At 26.4% G+C, this 24,263-nt stretch overlaps 1 protein-coding gene across 2 annotated transcripts in view; it reads left to right on the top strand.

Moving 5' to 3' along the window:
• Nucleotides 1–23,695, top strand: part of LOC112691732 (putative fatty acyl-CoA reductase CG5065) — a 44,433-nt gene extending 20,738 nt beyond the window's left edge. Inside the window, exons 4-9 of one of the 2 annotated variants that reach the window (XM_025566104.1) lie at nucleotides 5,319–5,464; nucleotides 10,112–10,221; nucleotides 10,420–10,612; nucleotides 12,698–12,937; nucleotides 20,060–20,317; nucleotides 21,321–21,480. In XM_025566104.1, coding sequence (XP_025421889.1) covers nucleotides 5,319–5,464; nucleotides 10,112–10,221; nucleotides 10,420–10,612; nucleotides 12,698–12,937; nucleotides 20,060–20,317; nucleotides 21,321–21,480 — 1,107 coding nt within the window. Of the gene's footprint in view, nucleotides 1–5,318; nucleotides 5,465–10,111; nucleotides 10,222–10,419; nucleotides 10,613–12,697; nucleotides 12,938–20,059; nucleotides 20,318–21,320 lie in introns of both variants that reach the window. The other variant, XM_025566105.1, reaches the window with a different exon arrangement.
• The last annotated feature ends 568 nt before the right edge of the window (nucleotides 23,696–24,263 follow it).

The raw sequence follows: 24,263 nt of genomic DNA on the forward strand, positions 1-24,263 counted from the left end.
TAATTTGAAGTACCATCGCAGACTCCTTTATATTATAATCATATAATCACGTACAGAAACTGTCTCGGCTCTTACATATAATATATTCTATAAATTTAAATAAAAAGAAAAAAGTATGATAAATTAAATTTAATGATTTAACACAAACTCATTTAAATAAAAGATTTCAATTTTTAAGGAGAAAATAATATTAATATTATTATACTGTAATAAGTGTTACCTTATTTTGTGTTTATTGTCTGTTGTGTTATTATAATAACCAAACAGGCATATGTTTGAAAAATATATAAAATATATGTTAATATATTATGTATTATTAATACATGACAGAAATGATATTTAATTTATTATATTTTTATTGAAATTATTATTTTAAACATTACCGAAATATAGTATTCGAAATATTATACTTGTTAACATACGAATGAATAGTTTTAATTATTATTTAACTAAATGTGTTGTGTTCGTGGGAGATAATAATAGAGGTCTATTGCAAGCTATTAATAAAATACAGTTAGTTACTTATCTGAAGCATCATATCTTTTAATGTAGCTTGATTTTAATAGAAATATTAGATTATTAGATCAAAATCGATTCATGAAGTTGACAAACTTCCAGTAAGAATATATCATGTAAACTGATTGTAAATTTCTAACCTTTAGGGAGGCGTGAACATTTTTAAAAACCATAAAATACGAAAACGTTATTTCCGATTATTTATATTTTACCGGGTATTATTGAGTAATTACGTTATTTATGCATACAATTTTTATTACAATTGCCACCATGCACTAAAAAACTAAACAGTGGATCTTATTAGTTTATACTTAATAGCAATAAATTTAAAATTTTATATTTAAAAAAAGTTAATGTGTTATTTATAACTACACTTAATTTTAATAAGAATTTTTTCTTACAAATAAATAAATTTTTTTTAATTTCAATAACATTTAATGAAATGTTGATTAATTAATGATCAGTAAAATTATTATACATACTTAATATATTACTTATATACTTAATTATTACTTTAATATTATAATGACGAGGAGGTGTGAATTCATACAATAGTATGAAAGTGGTTATGGATATCGAAAGGTCTCGACCAATTAACTACGGATTATCCATCTACCATGGAAGTATTATAATTCATATTTTTAATAATACTTTATGTTATAAATTATTAAATTATTTTTTTACGATATAGTACTACGTAATCGGGTTTTTTCACCATTTATTACCTGTTTGTTGTATCATAAAAAATTAGTATGTTTAGTAATAGAATATTTAATAAGTATGTTTTTTTTTTCTTAAATAGTTTGATAAAATATTATTAAGGTACATTAGTTTTTTGGCAAAATACCGGAATCAAGTGAGTCATTAGAACGGACTATTTAACACAAAGTATTTCAAAAATAACTAAATGGTTATATAATAAATACTTTATTTTTAGTCTCTAGGATTTCTAAATTACAATTTTGAATTACATCACAAAAACTCATATCGAATCGATTCTTTATAACATTTGTCAATTAAAAAGTTTTCTTTCACTTTTTCTTACACTGAGATAAACAACCTAAATAGTCTATAATTAAATTTTTTCAAGTACAAAGTCTACAAAAAAAATTATTATACGAAACTTTGTGTGCATTTTTATATTTACTACATTAAAAAGTGTATATAGAAAAGAAAAAGAAAATTTTAAGACTTACATTGGTCAAAATCTAAAATATTAAGTTATATTTTAATATTTTATTTATACCCATAGCTCATGGTAAAATCAATTTTTTTATCTAGTAATACAGTTATTTTCCATCGCACTAAAGTAATAATAAATTATAAAAATAAAAATGAGGATCCCTATGTTTTCCTTCGCGTTTTATACCTTAAAACAAATATTTTTTAAATACATTTTTATTAATAATATTATTTTGAAAATATGATAATCTATTAAATTGTTAATTTAAAATTTAAATTACATATACCTTTTCATGAAATTTAACTTCTCTACTAGCTTTTGTAAACTTTTTGCTGTTATTACGTTTTACATTTCAAAGTATTTGATGCTCAGTGAATATGTGACAGCACTTTTCCAAAATAATCCGAAATGTAATAAAAACAAGTTAATAGAAAAATTTTGATAATTGCTGTACAAGCATAAAATATATAAGTATTATGTAGGAATTCCTACTTTTGAAGTACATATTAAGAATAGTACATAAAAATACATAATAAGGACAATTACAACTTCAGTACTAATCTCACAGAATTTATACTTTTAAGATACATTTTGAAGGTAAAAGTTACATTAATATATAATTTGATTTTCTTTTAAAAATATGCAATATTAGAATGAAGAAGTGAACGTTTTGGTAAAAGTAAAAAAATTGCTTCAGAAGCCCAAGAAAGTCAAATATTCGATTACTGTCAAAACTGTATTTTAAACTACATGAACTTTATTACTTATAAAAAAAAGGCAGCGGTTCTCGAACTATAGTCTACGCCCAGCGGTGCGCAACTTTTTTGATACACAACCCTCAAATTAATTTATTTTGATTATGTGACCCCCCCCCCCTTCTTACTAACATTATGTAAGTGTATAAAAGTATATAATATATACTTACTTAATATGTAAAAACATTTCATTCATATAAATAAAATCGTAAATTTTAGACAATTTTAATATTTCTTTAATTTCCATTAAAGTTATATTATATAATATATATTATTTCCATTATCCAAAACATAAATAAATTCAATATTGCAGTTTTATAGATGTAAAATACAAAAACATATACATTATATATAAATATATATTAAATAACTTTAATAACTTTTTCATTTGGTGTTGAATTAGGGCGCTCGGAAATTGGGCCACTACAGTTTAACATTTATAACAGGTAGACCCGATGATTGGGCCACTATTTAATAAATATTGCTACAATACCTAACAGTGCACACAAAACTTTAATTGAAGTGACCGTATGTTTTATCAAAATGTAATGAAATGATATAGAATTATCAGGGGCTGCCATAGTCTCATAAAATTAAATGGATAAAAATAGCTAAAAGTGTTATTTACAAGGATTATAGAACGTCGCCATCGTTTAGTTGACTGCACACTATACGATTTACATTTAAAATAATGCTGATTCGGTAATATACGAGTAAAATGGAATTATTTGAATTTATAACGATGGATACAGGAAAAAATTATTAATTTTTATAATTATAAATTGTCTTTTGCTCACGGAGTCAATGTGGCAAAATTCGTTGGCGATATTTTTTATATTATAAATTATTATATTATTATATTATATTATATTGTATTATATTAAATTTGTGAATTTTGCGTATGGCATTATTAAAAAAAATTATTGTATTTTATGCATTATAAAAATAATTATTAGTTAATAAACGTTGTATATTCGTATATTTTTATGCTGTTCATTTATGGCCCAATCTCCGAGTAGTAAAATGTAAACAAATATTTTATACGAAGCAGGTACATAAAATGTGGCCCAATTACCGATCGCCCTTAAATTATTGGGGACCTCTCCAGGTTGCGCACCGCTACTCTACGCTACTCTAAGTCCCTATTAGAACTTTTTAGAAGTTCCATGAATAATTTATACAAATTTATCAAATTACCATTACAATAAAAAAAAAAAAACCGTTTTGTTATTATCATATTTTCTTTGAATGCTTATGATGATCCGTAATAGTATTTATTTTGCCAAATAAAACAATGCGTTTTATACATGTTTACCTATTTTAAAGCTCATGGAATGAACTATTTATTTGATTAATAAAAATAATATTTATACTGATCGGAATTAAAAATAATATTATAACAAAATAGAAACCATACTTAATACAAAACACATTTAGTGAATAAACTATAATATTCTTAAAAATTACAAGTAAAATTGCACATATTTTTTATCGCTAACTTGGATAAAATAATAATAAATAATAAACATTTAAAATTTCTTGAAAAATATATTTTAATTAAAACTCTTATTACAGACGTCGTTTTATATTAAGCTATAAACTATCTCAATTCATAAATGTCATGGTTATCGTTTATTAAATATAAATGTCCAAAAGTAAACATTGTTGGGTAAGTCAAATACATAAAATGTAACATGTTTCATACAATGTCTATACTAATAATATAAAAACATAAAAATAAAGTAATTTTATATTATTTAATATTTATTTTATTACAAAAACATTTTTATTTGTAATTTTTTTTTTTTTAATATTTACGATGAAAAATAAATACATAAATAATAAAAGTTATAATTTAATTTTAGTAATTTAGTTCTAACATATTTCATTTTTCATATTTTTTTCAAATTTCAAATTGAATAATGTATAACTTGCATGTCATTGAATTTTATTATTGTATTACTAGTTACTATTACATTATTTATTGTTATAAATTAAAACACGCACACGCACACGCACACGCACACACGTAATACAAACATTGAATTGGTATTAGATCCATTTGAGATATTAAAATATTTACATTTTAAGTTTGAACTTTAAAATGTTAACATATTGGTTCTTAACTAAAATAAAAATATACAAATATAAAGATTCTTTTACTTATTAATCTCTTAAAAACTATGTTTCTTAACCAAATAAACATACAAAAAAAAACTTAAAAACTAAAAATGTATATATATATAGTCCATGTTATTTAAAAATATTCGTCAGTACGAATATAGTATTGGTTTGAATAAATGTTTCGTATTTTTCTTTTAAACTATCGTAACTAAATATTAAATAAATACTAAGTGTATGGTATTGTATTTGAAGAAATACTAATACATTTAGAAAACCTCTAAGATTGTGGAGATACGTATTGTAATTTCTGCGATACCCATACATATAAATTATATAGATCATGAAATAAGTAGATAAAGATTGATTAAGAATAATTGATTAAGAATAAATTTATTCCAAAAATAAAATTAATCGAATAAAATCATATTAAAATTGAAAAATAAAAATTATTAAAATAATTATAAAAATTGATAATATTATATATCGGTTTATTAAAATTGATAATGCAGTATGAACTTTTAAGTATAATTCTTACGTATTAAATAAGTATAGGACATGTATTGAAATTAATTTGTAAGTTATTATAAGATAATCTATTATTCATTTATAATATTTATGTCAAACACCAGCATACATTAATATTTATGAAAGTCCCCTTGGTAAAAATCGTGAACTACCCGTTTATTGTAATTTACATAATTATCATATTGATATATTATAAATTATAATTAATATTTCAGGCATTCGTACACGTTTCCACTGCCTACTGCAATTGTAATCGACAAGATGTCGAAGAACATTTATACCCAATCCCTGCGGACCCAGAAAAAATTATTCAATGCGTCGACAGTCTAGATGAAAATTTACTGGAATCTATTACACCACAGTAAGTCAGTCACTATTATTTACTATATAAACAAAATAAATATGTATGGTTCAACATGATTTATGTAGGTACACGACCATAAATATATATAATTAAACCAGAAATATGCATAGGTTTTTCTTTTAACCGATCAATAAATTTCATTGGAATTTAAACTATTTGAGTGCTGAATATTTAAAAGGGATATTCATGTAGTTTTTGATACATAATAATAAGTACATTTTAAATATAACAATGTTTATTACACATCCTTTTATTGTTTCTGGGGTTATTAGGTATTTAAGTAAATTAATTTCCGAATATTAATTATTAATATTATGATTTCTAGAATTAAGATCGAAAATTAGTGTCTTTTGTTAAAAAGATTATATTTAATGTATTCTATAAGCAATTTAATTATATTTTGATAAAATTTCTAATCTTATAATTATAAATGTTACACACATCACATACTACACCGATTATGTATATTCTCCACTAAGATAACTTAAATTGAAAAATCCCCGACGAATCGATTAATATTAAAATAATTTCATAGGTTTTTGTCCATTTACACTGAAAATCTGATTGTCTTCGGACAAAATTAAGTAAACTCATTCCCATTACAAGTTGTGAGTTACCATAATGGTGAATCACCATTGCCTTGCAGTTTTTATTCTCATTAACACATTTTCAGAATAGAAAGAGTGTATATCCCAAGGTTAACGGTCCACCTCCAATACATATATTGTATATTCAAAAGCACAATGTGAACTAATATCAAATTCAAAATAGTATTGCGATTAAAAAGAATACTTGAACATTTCACCGATTGTTATTTTTAGAACTTATATATTAAAAATGAAACACCAGTTGTTTAAATAAACAATACACTAATTATTATAGTTATTTCACATCTATACTGAACATCTAATTGAACATTTTGTTAGGGGATTGACAGCTCTACGCATTTTACCCGTATTATATGTCGATCGTTACTATATTGACATTTCTGTAAATTGGACCTTATTATTGTACCTATTTCAGATTGTTAAGCACTATAGTAAATTGAACATTCTTTTATTGAACTTTATGTATTCGACTCAGTTTCAATAATTTACCTACTAATCTTAAATAAAATAGAATTATTTTAAATCAAAGTTATTTCACAGTTTTTAACAGTTTTAAGTTGTTTTATAAAATAGTTTTATTTTTAAAAAACTCAATAATTTATGCACACATAATAATCAGTTTACATTCTAATAATACAGTTGATAATGTATAAGTCCTAAACAAATATTTAACGATTTTTTTTTTATGTGTAAATAAAACAAAATTACTATTATAAAAATAATTTGAATATTTTTATTTTTAGGATATTAGTTATAAAACAGTAAAAAGTGTATTATAATCAGTGACGTGACGAATATAGGCTCAAAACGGGCAAATGTCCGTGATAAATATAAAAAGGGTGACGGGTACCCCCTAGTATGAATATTTGTTACGCAACATTCCTGTATTTTTTTTGTACTACAAATTATTTTTAAGTATAGTAAACTAGGTCAGGTAGCAGTTGTCCAGTTATTACTTACTTGTAGAAATGAAGGCATTCTATGAAATATAAATAGAGAGACATTATCAGCTTTAAGGATAGGTGAGTACCAATAATACACGTTTGCTGCTTGCAAATAATCCCGCCACAACACCAATGTTGATAATGAATATTTATTTAATGAAATAGTCGCTAGCTATTTTATTAATCAATTGTTCGTGATAAAATAAATAAAATATATATTTAACCAAATAAACTATTTATAACTTTTATATCTTTCAATATATTTTAGTAAGAGTAATTTTTTTTTTCTATATTGTGTTTAAGTTGAACTTTCGGAAGTATAAATAAAATCAACTAATTTTTTTTTATCAATGTGCCTACCATAAATTACATGGAAATTTTGACGAATTTCTACTACTTACTTGAGTGTTTTCTGTAGAAAACCTCGATATTGTTAAATCAATGTTAAATCATCATCTTTGCTGGGAGTGATGAATGTAAATTTAATATAGAAGTTCAGTGACAACTAACCGAACATATAAACCTATTATACGTTTGATTCAATTAGTCATTAGTCAGCTGTATATCTTTTTGATTTAATTTGTAGGACGATTGGGCTTTTAAATCAATTAGTTACTACAAATACTAATAAAATATTACTATTACTTAGTTTAAATCAAATATATGATACTAAAATATATTGGTACATAATATTATACTATCAGAAATAGGCCACACAATACGTATATTCGTATCACTATTCATAACTATATATCAGTTAAATCAACTTCAACTAAAAATATAATATATACCTAATTAGCAGTGTTTCTCATCTGCTGTGTTGCGATATACAGACGTGTTACAGATAATTCCAAGTATATCACAAAGTACATTTAATTACATAAAATATAAACTCATATGTATAATGAGTTGTTTTATTTAAAATTTATGAATTTAAGAATTTCGGTTAAATTTTTCCTAAATTAAATAATATATTAATACACAGTATATTATACGATCTACTATGATATACGTGAAGACGATTTTTGTTTGATCTTTACTTTATTTTTTGGCAGTATGTCGTGAACTATGAAATATTATAATAGTATAATACAAATTTTGAGAAATCTTGTTATATTGTATAATACAATCATGATGAAACTTAACGTTCACCCCAATTCAGTGGCACGACAATTTTCTACACCTAACATCTAAGTATACAACTTTGAAACCGTTAAAAAGCTCTTACGATTTTATTTGATATATGAAATACGCGTAATTTATTAACTCAATATTCTAAATTATACACCCAAAATATTAAACTATCAAGTATCAGGATCAAGTAAAAATGATTGAATTACAATTAAACGTTTAAATGAATAGTTTTTTCAAGTAATTCAATCAATTTTTATGACAGTTAAAATTATATTTCTAAAATACTCTTGGTACCGATCATATTTAACAAACCGAGGTAAAATGAATTCTCTATATTTTAATGTGAACATTTATCGGTATATTTCTTAATTCTGGTTTATTAAGATAAATTATTAATAGGTAGTAGGCGGAAAAACATTTATTTTTTTTTAGAGAAACAACTATAATAACATTATACTCACGAAGCTCTATTTCAAATAACTTTCACACAAAAAAAAGTAATAAATAATCTTACGAATTAATAGTAGATGAGTTTCAAATAAAATTGTAATTTTTTAAAAATAAAAATGAATTTCTAATGATATTATTAATTTTAATGTACAGAATACGTGTGTATAAATTAAACGAAAATTATATATGAATAAAACTTATGTATGTACAATAATATTATAATACAGTTAATGTTAATAATAGCCATCGATTATAAATAAATATAAAATCATATTTTTTCGAAACGGAAGTTATTTGAATCATAAATAGATTGTGATTTTCATTATGTAGAAACTAGACCGGAAATATATTTTTAGTTTCAATTAAATCCGTTCAATCTGTGAATCTTCATTAATAATTTTTTTTATGTATAATATATTATAATATGAATGTAGATTTATTGCATACGCGTATGTATGGATGTATTAAGGCATGTATCAGTTGCACATGACTGTATATAGGTTTGTTTCCCTTTAAAAATCCAGGCAAAGCTCGTTTAAACCATTGGATAAAGCCCCATGGGACTGTTTTTGATGGGGTTAATAATTATATTTAAGTACATTTGTTGGTTCCTGGTCATATTAAATCAATTCATATATCATAAATTAATTTAATGATTTGATTTGAATTTCTGAATAAAAATCCGTTTCAAAAATAAATTACATGGTTATTCGATTAACATTTTCGTCACGATTAATGGCTTCGAAGTACTAACTTATTTTTCAACGCTTATGTATAAACTTCATAATAATTGTAACTAATGATTATCATATAAATCAAATTAAAAACTATAACTCGATATATTCTAGAGTGTGTAATCAGTTGAGCTTTCTCATAAGGTATATTATAATAGTATAATGTACTCTGTGTACTCTCAGGTTTTTTTTTGAAAAATCATAGGTATAGTGTGTACACTCCCGAGCGGTATGTGAAAACATATTCGTAAATTTGATAGAGTTTTGGTGGGTATTTTAATCAAACCTTTATCTCTAATGGTTAGTAATGTAATTAACAGTATAAAATAAATATGTGATGGAAACATGTTTTGAAAGAAAAAATGTATTTGAAATGTTATAAAAATACCATTGTAAAGTCATGTTTTGACTCTTATGTACGTGGTTACATCACTATAATGACCAATGTTTTTTCTAATTGGTGATAATTACCTTGATTTACCACTCAATTTATTTAAACAATTAAGCAAAGAAAATAAATGAAATTTATTAATGCACTCAATGTAGAAATTTATTTTCGAAATCGATAAAATTATATTAATGATTTTAAAGTATACTTACATTATAAAAAAAAAAAAAAAAAAAAAAATAGTAAAATGTGTAAATAAGATTATTTCTGAAATTTCAAAATTATTGTGAGAACGTAGAATGGTTCAATGATTATTATAATCCGAGTGTAAAACATCTACAATATGCAGTATACAAATTAAGTGAAATATTGATTTGTTTTTCTAGACTTATAAAAGGATGGCCAAACACATATACGTTTACAAAAGCGTTAGCAGAAAAAATGTTGCTACAGCAAGGAGACGGTTTGCCCATAGTTATAGTCAGACCTTCAATAGGTAAGTTTTAACTTGTTTTTTGACTTATGTATAATTGTGTTACATACGACTATACTAAAATATTCACACGAGAGAATGTATTATTAATTAATATATCACTTACTTTAAATCACGTGTCTCACTTAATTACTTATTATTGTTTTTTATTTCTCTTATCTACTTATCGCTTGTTTTGTTTTTGTTTTTATACGAACACAGTTACAGCATCGTGGAGAGAACCAATATTAGGCTGGGTAGACAATTTAAATGGACCGACGGGTCTGTTGGCCGGCGCAGGCAAAGGGGTTCTAAGGACACTGCTGTGTCACAAGAACTTGATCGCTGACCTGGTCCCAGTAGATATTTGTATCAACCTATTAATATCGGCTGCATGGTACACGGCCATCAATAGGTAACATTTTTTACTATAACATCAACCTTTTTAGTTTTCTAAAATATGAAATTCAAAATATACTTCATTTAAAGTAAATACCCACGACGTTTGCATGATTTTGAGCTAGATAATGGATTTTCAGAACAGCGTTTGTACTCGTAACAATCTTCCGTCGTCTAATCCTGAAGTATACAGATTTCATAGCATTACCAATTTACTATAAACGCAATATCAATTTAGATAAGTATTAATGCGATCCTACTGTAACGTACGATTTACAGTTGTATTGTGGTAGATTTCTTTTGAGCCTCGGAAAGAAATACAATTTATTTTATGATGTAAATTCCGTTCGCGTAATAATATGTACTTATTTGCTGCACCAATAATAAAGCAGTTTAAATCTATTGATACGACTTCTGGGCGTATTTTTTAAACAATAAATGCGCTATGACCGTAATCGCGACGATATTTAATTTGTATAATGTTATTCGTATTCGAATATAATGATTTTAATACGTCAAATGTGAAGGAAACTCGTAACACTCCAATATTTAAGTTTGTACTTATAATCACTTTTTTTAAATACGTTTTTAAGACCAAGATATTATCCAACTGATTTTTTACAGATTTAAACTTGATTGTTCAAGTCTTGATTAGAACATAAAATAACAAATCATTGATAAAGATACATTCGCTGTGTACTCAATGATACTGTATTTGTGACTGTCCTCTACTACGAATTAGTATTGTCACTATCTGAGAACCTGCGACAATTGTTAAATTATTAGCTAAGCAATATAAAATATCTTCGTGAATTAATATTTTATGTAAACTTTGATTTTAGATAAAAAAAATACTAGTTTTCTATATTATATATCAACCGGACAAATTTCAGAAAAAATCTGCATAATATCAAATAAATACTACAATAAATTATTATTGATATGTTTTCTATTCATAATATTTGACCTGAAACGACTAGTTAGTAGACCAACTAAATTACTCTCGACATCTCAATTTTTATAATTATATGCTATATGATATTTTTTTTAGTACGGTACTTTGATACAGATATAAAAAAATTAAATGGAAAATGTTTAAATTTTTTCGCTCTGCGTTGTATCATTGTATAAGTTTTGCTATTTTAAAATTATTTCAAAACATTGTTTTTAAACACCACTCACGTGTATAAATACAATTTTATTAAATTATTGGTACAATAGAAAACAATACATTTTTATTAATTCGAATTTTTTCTGTTTCTTGTTAATATGACGATTTTACAAATATCACTACTAATACACTATATAAATTAGGTATTTTATATATTTTTTTTTTTAATAAAATATATCACTTATGTAAAAGGTACTATTAGATAAATATCACGATAGAAATTAACTTCTTAATATCACGGAATGGCCAAATTTTTTTGTGTTCATCATTACTCTTCTTCTAGCACACCAACTATTGGATAATGTTTACTAATAATCTACATAAAATAAAATATTTTTATCTATAATATTTGTTTTTAGTTTTTAGTAAACGTATTCTTCCCTTGATCATTTATGTCTACATTGTTAAATAAAATAGTTTTTATAGCGTACAAACAACGGCGTTAGAATGAATAAAGGCAGACATATTTTTTTAATGACATTACGATAATAATTTACAATACAATATTTGTAACCAAAAATAAAAATATGTCTAGTATAATCACATAAACGATTATACATATTTCTAAAATATTTGAAAATATTGAAGTACATAGATATTTTTATTTTATTTTCATTATTTCTTTTCCAAAGTAAGATTTTAATCATTTATAATGCGAAATATTGATGATTATGTTCGTATCATAGTTTATTTCCATGCATTCGAACAACTTAATTTATTAAGCTCTTAGCTCGATTGCTTAATATGACTATTTCGAAGATCGCAGCCGCGCTCCTGTTGTCCCGTTGTAGTTCTGACGCCTCTGAAGAATCGTATGAATTTTTTCGTCCAAAATATCTGAACCGGACAATATATAATGTAGCAATGTGTAAATAATGCGAATATTTTCATGCATAAACATGTACATAAACCGTGTTTTGCTATCGCTAGGCCAACGGGTATAAACATCTACCACTGCACATCAGGCACGACGAACCCGATCTACTGGAAAGATATCGAACGGTTGGGCCACGAGTTCATATTGGAGAACCCATTCAGTGACATATTGTGGTATCCCGGTGGCAGCTTCAAAAGTAATCGTCTCGTCAACTATTTGTGCATGACTGCCTTTCAAATGGTACCCGCCTATTTCATCGACACGCTTGTCAAAATTTCCGGCAGACAACCCAGGTAAGAATTAACAATCGTAACATTGCGAGAAACTGACGGAGGGGACTATGTTTATTTATTTAAGTCGATATCCGTTTATTGCCTTCGGTGGTATACACATCCGGATTTTATTGAAAAAAATAAAAAAAGTTATCAGGTTCAACATTATATGTAATGTCGTAAACGATGAATGCTTGTATATCCTACAAAAATGAAATATTTATTCACTTAATATGAACGCCAAACGGTTAACGGACGAATCCGTGTACAAGAGTGTGTTGATCATTAATACATGTCAAAAACACGTATTTCTAAACCACCAAGAACGATTCACCTTAACGGACTTTTATACAATTTTTTTTTTTTTTAGTTATAAGTTAATAATAAACAATTGTATAAAACTGTGTAAACATTTTGTAAGGAGAATGAAGATTAATTATTTATTTATTTATTTAAATGTTTGATTAAGTACAAGACTGTAAATTCAAACTTCTACTACAATTCAAAAAAATTTAAAAAAAATGTTTATGTCTTATATTTATAAATTAATATAATGCATTGTACAGTACACTTCTAAAAAATGTTATCAAGGTTTATCTCTAAAATCCGTTATAATGTTTCATTATTCTGATATGCGATTAACTCGCTTTTGTGCAAGAATATACTTATACTTGAGTATGAATTGTTTATTTTTGTAATTGATTACAGTATTTGCAATGTTTTATTTTTATTTTATCAAACAGCTTATATTTGATAAGTATCGATTGGTTTTTGACTTATATTTTTAAATTCACCTACGCTAATTCGTCCTACTGTATGATCTGAAAGAATTATAAAAACCTTATTTATGTATACTTGCTTAGATTATAGTGATAAGCTGGTGGCATTAATATTTATAAGTTGTTTTATTTTTTTCCCCGTACAGTGTTTTTGCAATCTTTTTAACTTAGTCGCTTAATATTTTTTAATTGCATTTTTTTTGGTATGATGAGGAGGGTAGAAATAATGTATATTAACGTATTTTAATAATAGATATAAAATTATATGCAGACCTCATTTACAAGACTATAAGCAACGATTGTTCCCTAAACATTTTAAGATAAATAATTAAGTAGATTTTTGAGGTCACAGGTTTCAATTCAAAAATTGATAATCTTTTTAATTTATTGAGAAAAATCAAAATCATAAATATCCTACATTTTTAAAAAAAAAAATAAAATAGTAATTCTATGTTTTAATAAGCAATCCTTTATAGCAACTAATTTATAATATTTAATATAATTCGGGATGGAGTAGTATTTATTACATTGAACTGTCGATTAATTATAATAAAATTTCCTTTTGCTATTTATTAAACATTAACTTATAATTTTTATAGTTATCATACAATTCGTTTTAAAATAATACTAATTGGAAAATGTAAGACAATGGAAAATATACTACGACAGTGAGTAGAGTAGCACTTGTCTTACTGGCTTATCTCAACGCAGAAAATTGATGTATTAATCTTTTACAATAAAACGTGACAAGTATGGTATTTAAATACAAAAATAATCCATATAATTTGATGTTGAATATCAGTGGCGGTCAAATTATTTTGTCATGGGGAGGGGGGATATAGCTGATTTTTTAACAAACACTATATATAAAAATCTTTTTTTTTAAACATGGAAATTATATTATATTAATGATAATGATAATTTAACTATAAAGGAAATTAAAAAAATCTAAAAAGTTTGTTTCAATTAATATTTTAATGTTTTATGTTTGAACTGTTAATTTTATTCGAGCCTAGAAACTGAATAATAACTAATAAGTACAGTATATTTATTTTTTTAAATAGAAAATAGATGAATACCTATATTATATTATGTATAATATGGATGAATTATAAATATTTAAAAAAAGGTCATGAGGGGGGACTATCCCCCTCATCCTCTCCGTTTGACCGCCAATGTTGTTGATATATTTAAGATTATTATAAAAAAGAATAAGTTATTCATGAGTAAATGTATTAAAAATTGGTTGAAAGTAGTGACGAATAGAATATGACATAAACATGTGTTAGTACTGAAAAAATACTTTCTATATTGTTATGAACCCCTGATTATAATAATTTAAACATAGTGGTATTAGTATACATATACATTACTATGTTATTATGTATTGTATTTCTTACGAACCATCGTCGATTAAAAGGAATGTGCTGACAAACTCCTTTGACCGGACGCAGAGACGCTTCTTGTTGGACACGATCGTCGACGAGTCAGTCCTCCGATACACGCAGAACATTACAGAACCTTGTAACTTGTAAAATTTAAATAAGTATTGTGAATTGATTTTAATTATTTAATATTCGTACAACTAAGTGTATACGAAACAATATTATAAATATCATATGATGTTAGAAAAAAAATCGTGGTAAATATTTCGTAATAGAATAGAACTATAATAAAATAACAGATTTCCAATGCAAGATAAATAAATTAGTTGGATAAAAATAAAACCAAAAGAATAAAAAAAATTCTATATTTATTTCATGTAAAAATATATGAAGGTTTAACATGTATATAATAAAAATAAAATTATATCTAAAAAATACGAGTAATAACAATTTTAAATGTCTATATCTATCTGTATAAAAAGCTAATCTAATTTTGTTCTTCAATTTTTCGTAATTTCTTTGAAAATTCCAAAAATTACCTGTTGAGTGTATCATTTATAAAAAATTACCCATTTATAAGAATTAAAAGCTTCCAAAGTACAATTTTTACTCGAAATTAGGATAGCATAAAAATATACTTTAAAAAGTAAATAAGTTACTGATTCCCGTTTCCAAATATAGATAACCTTGGTTCTTTTGCGATATTATCTTGAATTTATTTTAATAAAATATTTTTAACTGAAATTAAAATTGCGTATTCTCCGTTATACTTTTATAATTTATACAACACGGTAACAGTAAAATCACGTTATAAAATGTTGTTTAACCCTTTCCTCTTTTTGATTATTAATAAAAGATCGTCATATATGCAATGTTTAAGATGTCTAAGTTTCCACGTAAAAATGTACGGTACTTTGCTCGGATTCAACGAAAAACTCACCTCTATCGTTTCGTTAAAAATTTCATAAAAATGTTTAATATCAATAATAGGCCTTGTTCTCAAGTCAAGTACATTTACAGCGAGTGTTGATCTTGTTTTATTCCACGCACAGAAGACGCTTAAGATAATACACGCGTTTTCGTCAAATTGTTAGTGGCAAAAGCGAGGGAGTAATATTCTCGATATATGTATAAAGCCACGCTTCACGTACAATAGTACGAGATATCAACGCCCGGGCAGAGGTCAAACGTTTTAATTATAACGTCACGACTTTAGGCGAACTGAGATTTCGAGGGGAACGGTCTTCGTCGTATCACCAGAGTAGTTCATAGAATGGGAAAACAATAATAGAGAGACGCGTGATATAAGATGTTCTCGTATTATCTAGCAAAACGATTTGGTTGTTGTAGAATCATTCGAAAATCGGGACGAATATGGACATTAATAACTTATCTTAATGAAATAAAATACAGCTTATTTACATAAAATCAGTAGATCATAATTTATAGCTTTATATAATTGAATAGTAAATAAGTAAAAGGCATTATTTTTTTTAAATTTATGGAACATTACCATGGGCGTAACTTAGTATATTTTTATGGGTGAAACAAACTTTATTTTATGTTGATATAGGTACCTTATACTTTAAAACTATATATAATTAATCTGCATCATGGTGTATTGTGATAGCAAATGCCATTGAACAATAACATTTTGATTAATCCATTAATTTTTTTTTTATAGTTAATAGTTCAAAAAATTATGTATATTTATTAATAAAATAATTCTTACAAATCTAAAATGTCTTTTCTAATTAATTTACAAAAGACCAAGGTGGGTATTGCCACGTTAAATTATTAGAGGGGGACACTTGCCCCTCTCCCTCCCATAGTTTACGCCTATAAACATTACCACCATGGGCGTTAAAATAGAGTGGAAGAGCTCAACAATGTCGAAGGGAAAAAATAATACAAACCATATAAAAAATTAAAACAACTCTAGGCTTCGGTTTTGCAATAGCGGAATAATGCACTTTATGTACTTTTATAGACTTTTACTATCCAAATTTGTTCTCGAATACATTACTCTCGTTTTTTATAATACGCTATTAAGTTAATTTTATAATTAATATCCACTTGGTTGGATGTAAGTAGGTACTCAAATATTGTTACGTAATTCATACTCACAAATTCGCACAGTCACGAGCATCGGTTTGCATACCGAGTTGTTCGAGTTTATCACAGTGCGGTAATGTAATTTTCATTAGTATGACTGAATTTCAAGTGTGAAATAATTTCAGATAATATTATAATTATTTAGCGTGTGGCAAAATTCTAGAAAACTTTAATAAACCGAACATGGATTGTAATAACCTGACTGAAAAATATTAATTAATGTCGTGTACGCAAAATAAATGATAAATTCAGTTTATTACTTGGTCATAGACTGCGTAAGTAAATAATAACGCTGACAAATCACTGTTTCCCGATAAAATAATATTATTTACAACGAAAAAAATTTAACTGAAAAATGTATAGGTATGGGTGATGCAGGATTTTTAAATTATATATGTGTAACAGAGCAGCGATGCGCAACCTTTTTTAATACACGACTCTCAAATTAATTTATTCCAATGAGACGCCCTTTCTACCAACATTTTGATTGTATTTGTAAATATTAAATCGTTAATTTTTGGCAATTTTAATATTTCTTTGATTTAATTAATAAAACGTAAAAAAAAAAAAAAACACAATATTAGACTTATATAAAATCTATGAGTTCATCAACACACTTGTGCATCGTGCATAATCCAATATAAACCGTGTATGCGAATAGGTACTATGGTATGCAGTTGAATATAGACCGTTAGATTTTTTCGGCAGATCCTATAATACTTTTTTATTAACTTTTATAATATTTGCGGCATTCAAATAGATCAATTATAAAATTTCCGATTTGGGTGACGTCAACCGACCACGGTTATTTCTCTTTCAGTCGACGGGTTCTGTTCACGTACAAGTGGGGCGTTTAATTGTTCTCTGATCAATTAATCTCTCTGGTTCCGACCACCCCCGTTAGTCGATTTTAGCATTTTTCGCGCGCCTCGTAATATCTGCGATAACCTTATTCGACATGTGCGGCAACATTAACGATTTATTTTTTCAACCTATACAGTACGTCAAAACTCTCCATCTTACCTCAAATATGTAAAGATTATCGTACGTTCACGTATCTGTAGAGTGTAATAAATCAAAAATACATCCTGGGGTAAGGAGGGTGAGTTGCGTGCACAGGCGCGTACTGGGTCCATTTTCCCATTTAACCGGGAAACTGAATATAATTAGGGCTCACTTACTATACATACTCATAGCAATGGGTCTCATCAAGGGTGGACGAAGGAAAAAATTTCGTGAAGGGTTTTGAAAAAAAAAGAATAATTACCGTTATTTTGAAATAATTATTTATTGTATTTTTATAAGTTATAACAATTATAAAATCAAATTCATCCGTTTCGATATTTTTTCCATAATATCAAAGATATCTTCACAAGATACCTCCACGTCTCTGTATATGTTTAATAATGCTAACCTATTCAATCAGTTCTCCGCCGTTTTGTTTCCTTAATAGGTTCTTAATCTACGAAGACAAGAGAACGATCTTTCACTCGAAGCAACTGAAACGAGAAGTATGTTTCTATTCGAAAAAATCGATGTATAGGCTAGACTGATATGTCTATACTGATATGTATTTGAACATTATCTGAAACAATAATATAAATAAGTTTTCATATGAAGGACAAAGAATATCTAAGATAATAAGAAACAAAGTTACCTGATCCACATTGTGATATCCGCTTCTAAATTTTTATCAGATCCCTTTATGTCATTTGGCCACTCTTTTTAAATAGTTTGACTGTTACGACTATTTCTTCTGTAGTCAATTCACTGCACTTTGTTGGTAAAATATTTTTTAATTTTTTAAGTAATTAAAGATTATTAAGAAACCTGGATTTAAGTTGATCTAATAAGTGATAAAAATGGAATATAAAATGGAATAGGTAAAGATGGTAGTGCGTTTCAGGAATTCCTTTATAGCTACCACAGTTTTGCTGACGTCCAACGTGCCGAGGAACCACTAAACGGACATCAGTTGTACTTGCTATTTCCAAAGTTTTTACAAATATACTATTCAATTTTTCTTCGGAATTTTGACGCATATCGTGGTTTTCTTCGAACACATTATAAGCGTAATTTACACAGTGGCTTAAATCACAATTTTATAGCTTTTATGACGGCGAATGGTCCGTTGGTGAAATGAACAGTGACGAAACGAACTAGACCCATTATTTTTACAAACTATTGTTATCATGCAATTTCAAACTTTTGAGCTGAAAGTACCAATACCTTTTAGAACTTTTGAAAAATTACAAGTTATTACAGATTCACTTTACATACCAAAAAAATTTGAAATTATTTTTTTTCTATTATATTTTAATCGTATTCTGATCAATTAATTATTTTAGAGATGCATAAGGTAGAATAACTACGTTTGATATTAATCATTCATTCATTTCTTACACAAAGACAAAACTACAAATTAACCATGAATCTAAATAATAAACCAAATCTACATTTTGATTTAAGTTCTATAAAAATAAATAAATTCACAACAATATTAAAATAATTATTTTTATTTAAACGATCTTGAATAAATTGTGAAACCTTGTATAAATTATAAAATATGAATAGTATGTTCTTATTAAAAGTTAAAATCAATTCAAGTTTAAATTACTATAAATAATAAAATCACTGAATTCAACTGGAACCACAGGTACCTACTTGATAGGGGGGCCCAGGTCTTATTATTGTTAAGTGGGCCTTCTTGGATGTTCCCGGTATCCCAGTGGGCCAGTACGCGCCTTTGCGTAAATTAGTTTCCGCGACATCGGCGCCGCCGGGCGCGCGCGTTATTTTTTGACGCACGTGGTTCGCGATCGACGGACCTTTATAATAAACACGTTTGCTTACATGAATTTTAGATTAGTTCGGATCCACAAACGTCTGCAGAAAGCGGTGTCGTGTCTGGAGTTCTTCACCACGCACGAATGGAACTTCAAGAACACGAACGTGCAAAAACTGTTCACCGAGCTCGACCCTAACGACCAGAAGACGTTTTACTTCGACGTGTCGCAATTGGAGTGGCGTAGCTACATCGAGTCGTACATCTGGGGCACCAGGCAATTCGTGCTCAAAGACGACCCGAGCACTGTGCCCAGTGCCAAAAAACGATTGAAAAAGTAATGACGATCATAATATTTGCTTCAGTTTTTTCTTCATCTTGCCCTTAATAGCATAGTTTTTACATTTCTTAATACATACCATAAACCATTGCATTCGCGTACGAATAAAATATAACATATTTTTTAGAACTCCAATCGAATGAACGAGAGTACATTTTTATTATTATTTATTGTTTCGCAAAATATTTAAACGAATAATCAATGTGTAGAATTACTTACCTGATGTAAAATTAAGATTTTTCTTTGTCAAATATTTATGTAAGATTTTATTCAAATTCTCGAGTAAAATAATATTTTTTACATAACGTGCATAATTATTATCAATTAGCCCAAACAGATTAGACATGTTTTTAAAAGACGTTAATCATGAATTATACTATACCTGTGGGAAAATTATTTTTACAATCAATTATGTTAAGCAACTATTAGCACATAATTTTATTTATTTTTTTTTTTTTTGCTTCAATTATTATATAATATTATTGATTGCCCTGAACTTCTTGAGCGCTTATTAGTACAACAGAATTTTATCCTTCATCCATTAATTTAAAATAGGTATATGTTACATATATCTATTTTGATACATTTTGATTACATATATTATATATTATACATCCCGGCATTTAATGATCTGAAGTAAACGTCCGCAATTAATGAAATTCAAAGATTAGATTTATTCAACGCTATTCGATTTACCAAAAACTTTATATTGTTAATATTATTTACCACTTATACTTTATTTTGTGCGATTATTTATTATTATATAAAATGAAAAATTTTCACCTTGTTACATTTAATATTAATTGATTCTAGTTTTTACATGAACTATACTGTCAATTGATTTTTGCATGATTAGAAATCCGTAAATACAATTATCATTATTATTATTATAGTTCTAGATGAAAGGAATAATCGTACAATATATCGTTGGTGGATAAAAATTCGACGCCTAACTAATTACATTTTTAACACATGGTTTTGTTTTATTTTATTATTTCAGAATGTATTACTTGCACCGATCCAGCCAAATGATCTGTGTCGCGCTGGCAGTTAGGTACATACTATTAGGTAACAAATCGATGCGGCGGTTTTGGTACTCGGCCTTGTGTTTCCTAATCAAACTCATCGGAAACACTGCTTCCTCTTTACGACTATTATAAACCGTAAACGAAAGCTAGGTACTTAACATACACTTATTACATACGTATAATACTGTGGCCATCGCGACGGCCATATAATTTTATACACTATACATTACTTATAATATTTTAACGATGTAGATACATTTTAGACGATCGCGTTGCTCGACGAACTTAATACAATCAATTTTATAGGTAATTATTCTATTGTATATTGACCGGCCCAGTCTTTCGACTTATGCCATTCGTTGGCCTTTCCCATGCCGATACAGTTCTCTCATGCGTAAACTTTTGTTTTATTACGTTCTTAAAACAATTACTTGTGTTTTCGACGTATACGTCTACGAGTAGGCAAAATACTCCACTATTTGCCAGGTATCTGTAAATCTTTTTGTTTATTTTTTTCACTTAAACCATACTTACCGCCGCCGGTCGAAAACAATTTTACATACAAGAATTAATTTTTATTCATATTACACACATAGGTGTGTTGATAAATATTGTTAACTCAATCGTATCGATGTGCGTCTACGTATTACACACATAGATTTCGTTTAGGAATAAATATGAACATCATGTGATAGATTATCGTTACGGTCAATAAATTATTCAAACGATTCGTTTTGAACGGCCAAATAGCTTAAAGTTAAAACTACGTATAATTTATATTATTATAGTTATTTGTCCATAAATTTTATATTATTTATTAGATAAACTAGTTATATTAGAATACGTGGTACATAATAAAATTTTGTATTCGTGCTTGAAATCGTATTGCGATATTAATTTTTAATCAATTGTTTGTATACTTTGTTAACTATATATTTGATTCCATTGTTAGACAATAATTTTAATTTTATACGAAGACCATATTATATTATATAGTTATTGTGTTATTTAGGGATAATTAATATTGATGACAATGTATAAACGAGTTACATTTACTTAAATAGATATCAAAAAATATTTTACTTTTTCCATAACACTTATGCTTACCTCGCACATAAGCATTTGAAGGTGTAATAATAAAATCATTGAAATACATCCATAAAGAAAATCCACCAAACACACACACACATTAGATACATAAATATTTTATAACATTTTTTTACGTTGTTAATATTCATGGACGAATAAAATAAAATAAAAGCAAAAATAGGTAATACTGTTTTATACTGCCATTTGAAGTAAAATTAAATGTTGGTTATAAAATTGATACACTAATAATAAAGTTTTTTTAAATGGTTAATACCTAAAATCTTAAATAATGGGAAAATAGCATGTAAATTACTGGAATACAACTGATAGATATTACTATCTAATACATATAAACCATTAACTTTCTAACTGACAAATTGATCAAATTAAACATTCATATGAGGCCTCGATCAAAAATGAATACACAAAATCTGTACATTATAAAGTTAAAAATAAAAAAATGTTGTAAAATGTTTTCATACTTTTTCATTTATGGTAATATAATTTATTTTTTCTACGACAAATATTATCATTTTGTTTCTTAGACTAAAGTTGTCTAGGTACCTACACACACACACACACACACACACACACACACACACACACACTTTCTCACACATATAATACATACACTAGATACTTCTGTTCCTTTGGCTATAATTTTTATTATGGTTTTATAGTAACATTCAATTATTAAAAATAAATAATATAATTAACAATTGCATAAGTGTCAAAATGTCGAAAGTACACCTACATAAGAATTCGTAGCATTAATATTTTATACGGATTTCTTTTTAATGCGATACAATCATTACTTATACTTATTAATATTATATATATATAATTGTTCAATTTTTTATCCTTTTTTTGTTTTGCACGCGATTATTTTAGATTTATGTACGTATACATTGTTATACTTTTTCCAATGCATTAATATTATATGATATTAAATATTATAAATTTTATAATGATAAATATTATGACATATACCTAAATCATACATATACATGTAAATACAATGGCGTATTAACAATTGAAATGTTTAAGTTTAAAAAATACGGTTCGACCGACTATATAAATTAAATTTTTATGTTTCATTAAAACGTGCATTTTTCGTAGAAAATGGATCTGTAAGAACTTTTTTTATTTTACGACTAAAATTTATTTAATTGAACATTCGATTTTTTAGGCAATACTGACGTTCATCAATTTAGGTTTTAATAGCCTCCTCAAAAAAAAAAAAAAAAACTGAAAATATGCCACTGTAATACAGCGTAAATTGTATATACATTTAAAGATCTTATCAGTTATAAAATGTTTTTTAGAAAAAAAACCATTGATTATAATAAGTGCTTTGTATATAAAATAACTATACAACAATTAATCCTCCAATTATTCCTAAAATAACTTTAAACCATACTTGATGGAAACTATATACATTTGAAAACATATTTGTTAAATGACAAACAATCTTTTTTTAAGACTTATAATTCGTTGTGTGAAATTTGCACACATTTTTTTGGATTTGTATTCCTTCTGAAAATATATAAATGTGCTCAATAATTACAGTATTTAATTAATATTTGTCCAAATCATTTGCACCCACCCATTTTACATAGATTAATAATTATAATAATACATCATTGAAATTTGCACCCTATGTTCTCTATGTACCTACTGTAATTGTATAATATAAATAGGAATATTATTATTTATTATCTAAGATTAACTATATACTGTATTGTATTGACGTCCAGATCCACCAGCGTTGTTGGTTGTTATTTTGATAATAATAAGTAATTATTAGAAATATTAGTATAATTAAA

Source organism: Sipha flava, unplaced genomic scaffold (genome assembly GCF_003268045.1).
Source record: "Sipha flava isolate LNK unplaced genomic scaffold, YSA_version1 66_pilon_pilon, whole genome shotgun sequence".
Lineage (NCBI taxonomy): Eukaryota > Metazoa > Arthropoda > Insecta > Hemiptera > Aphididae > Sipha > Sipha flava.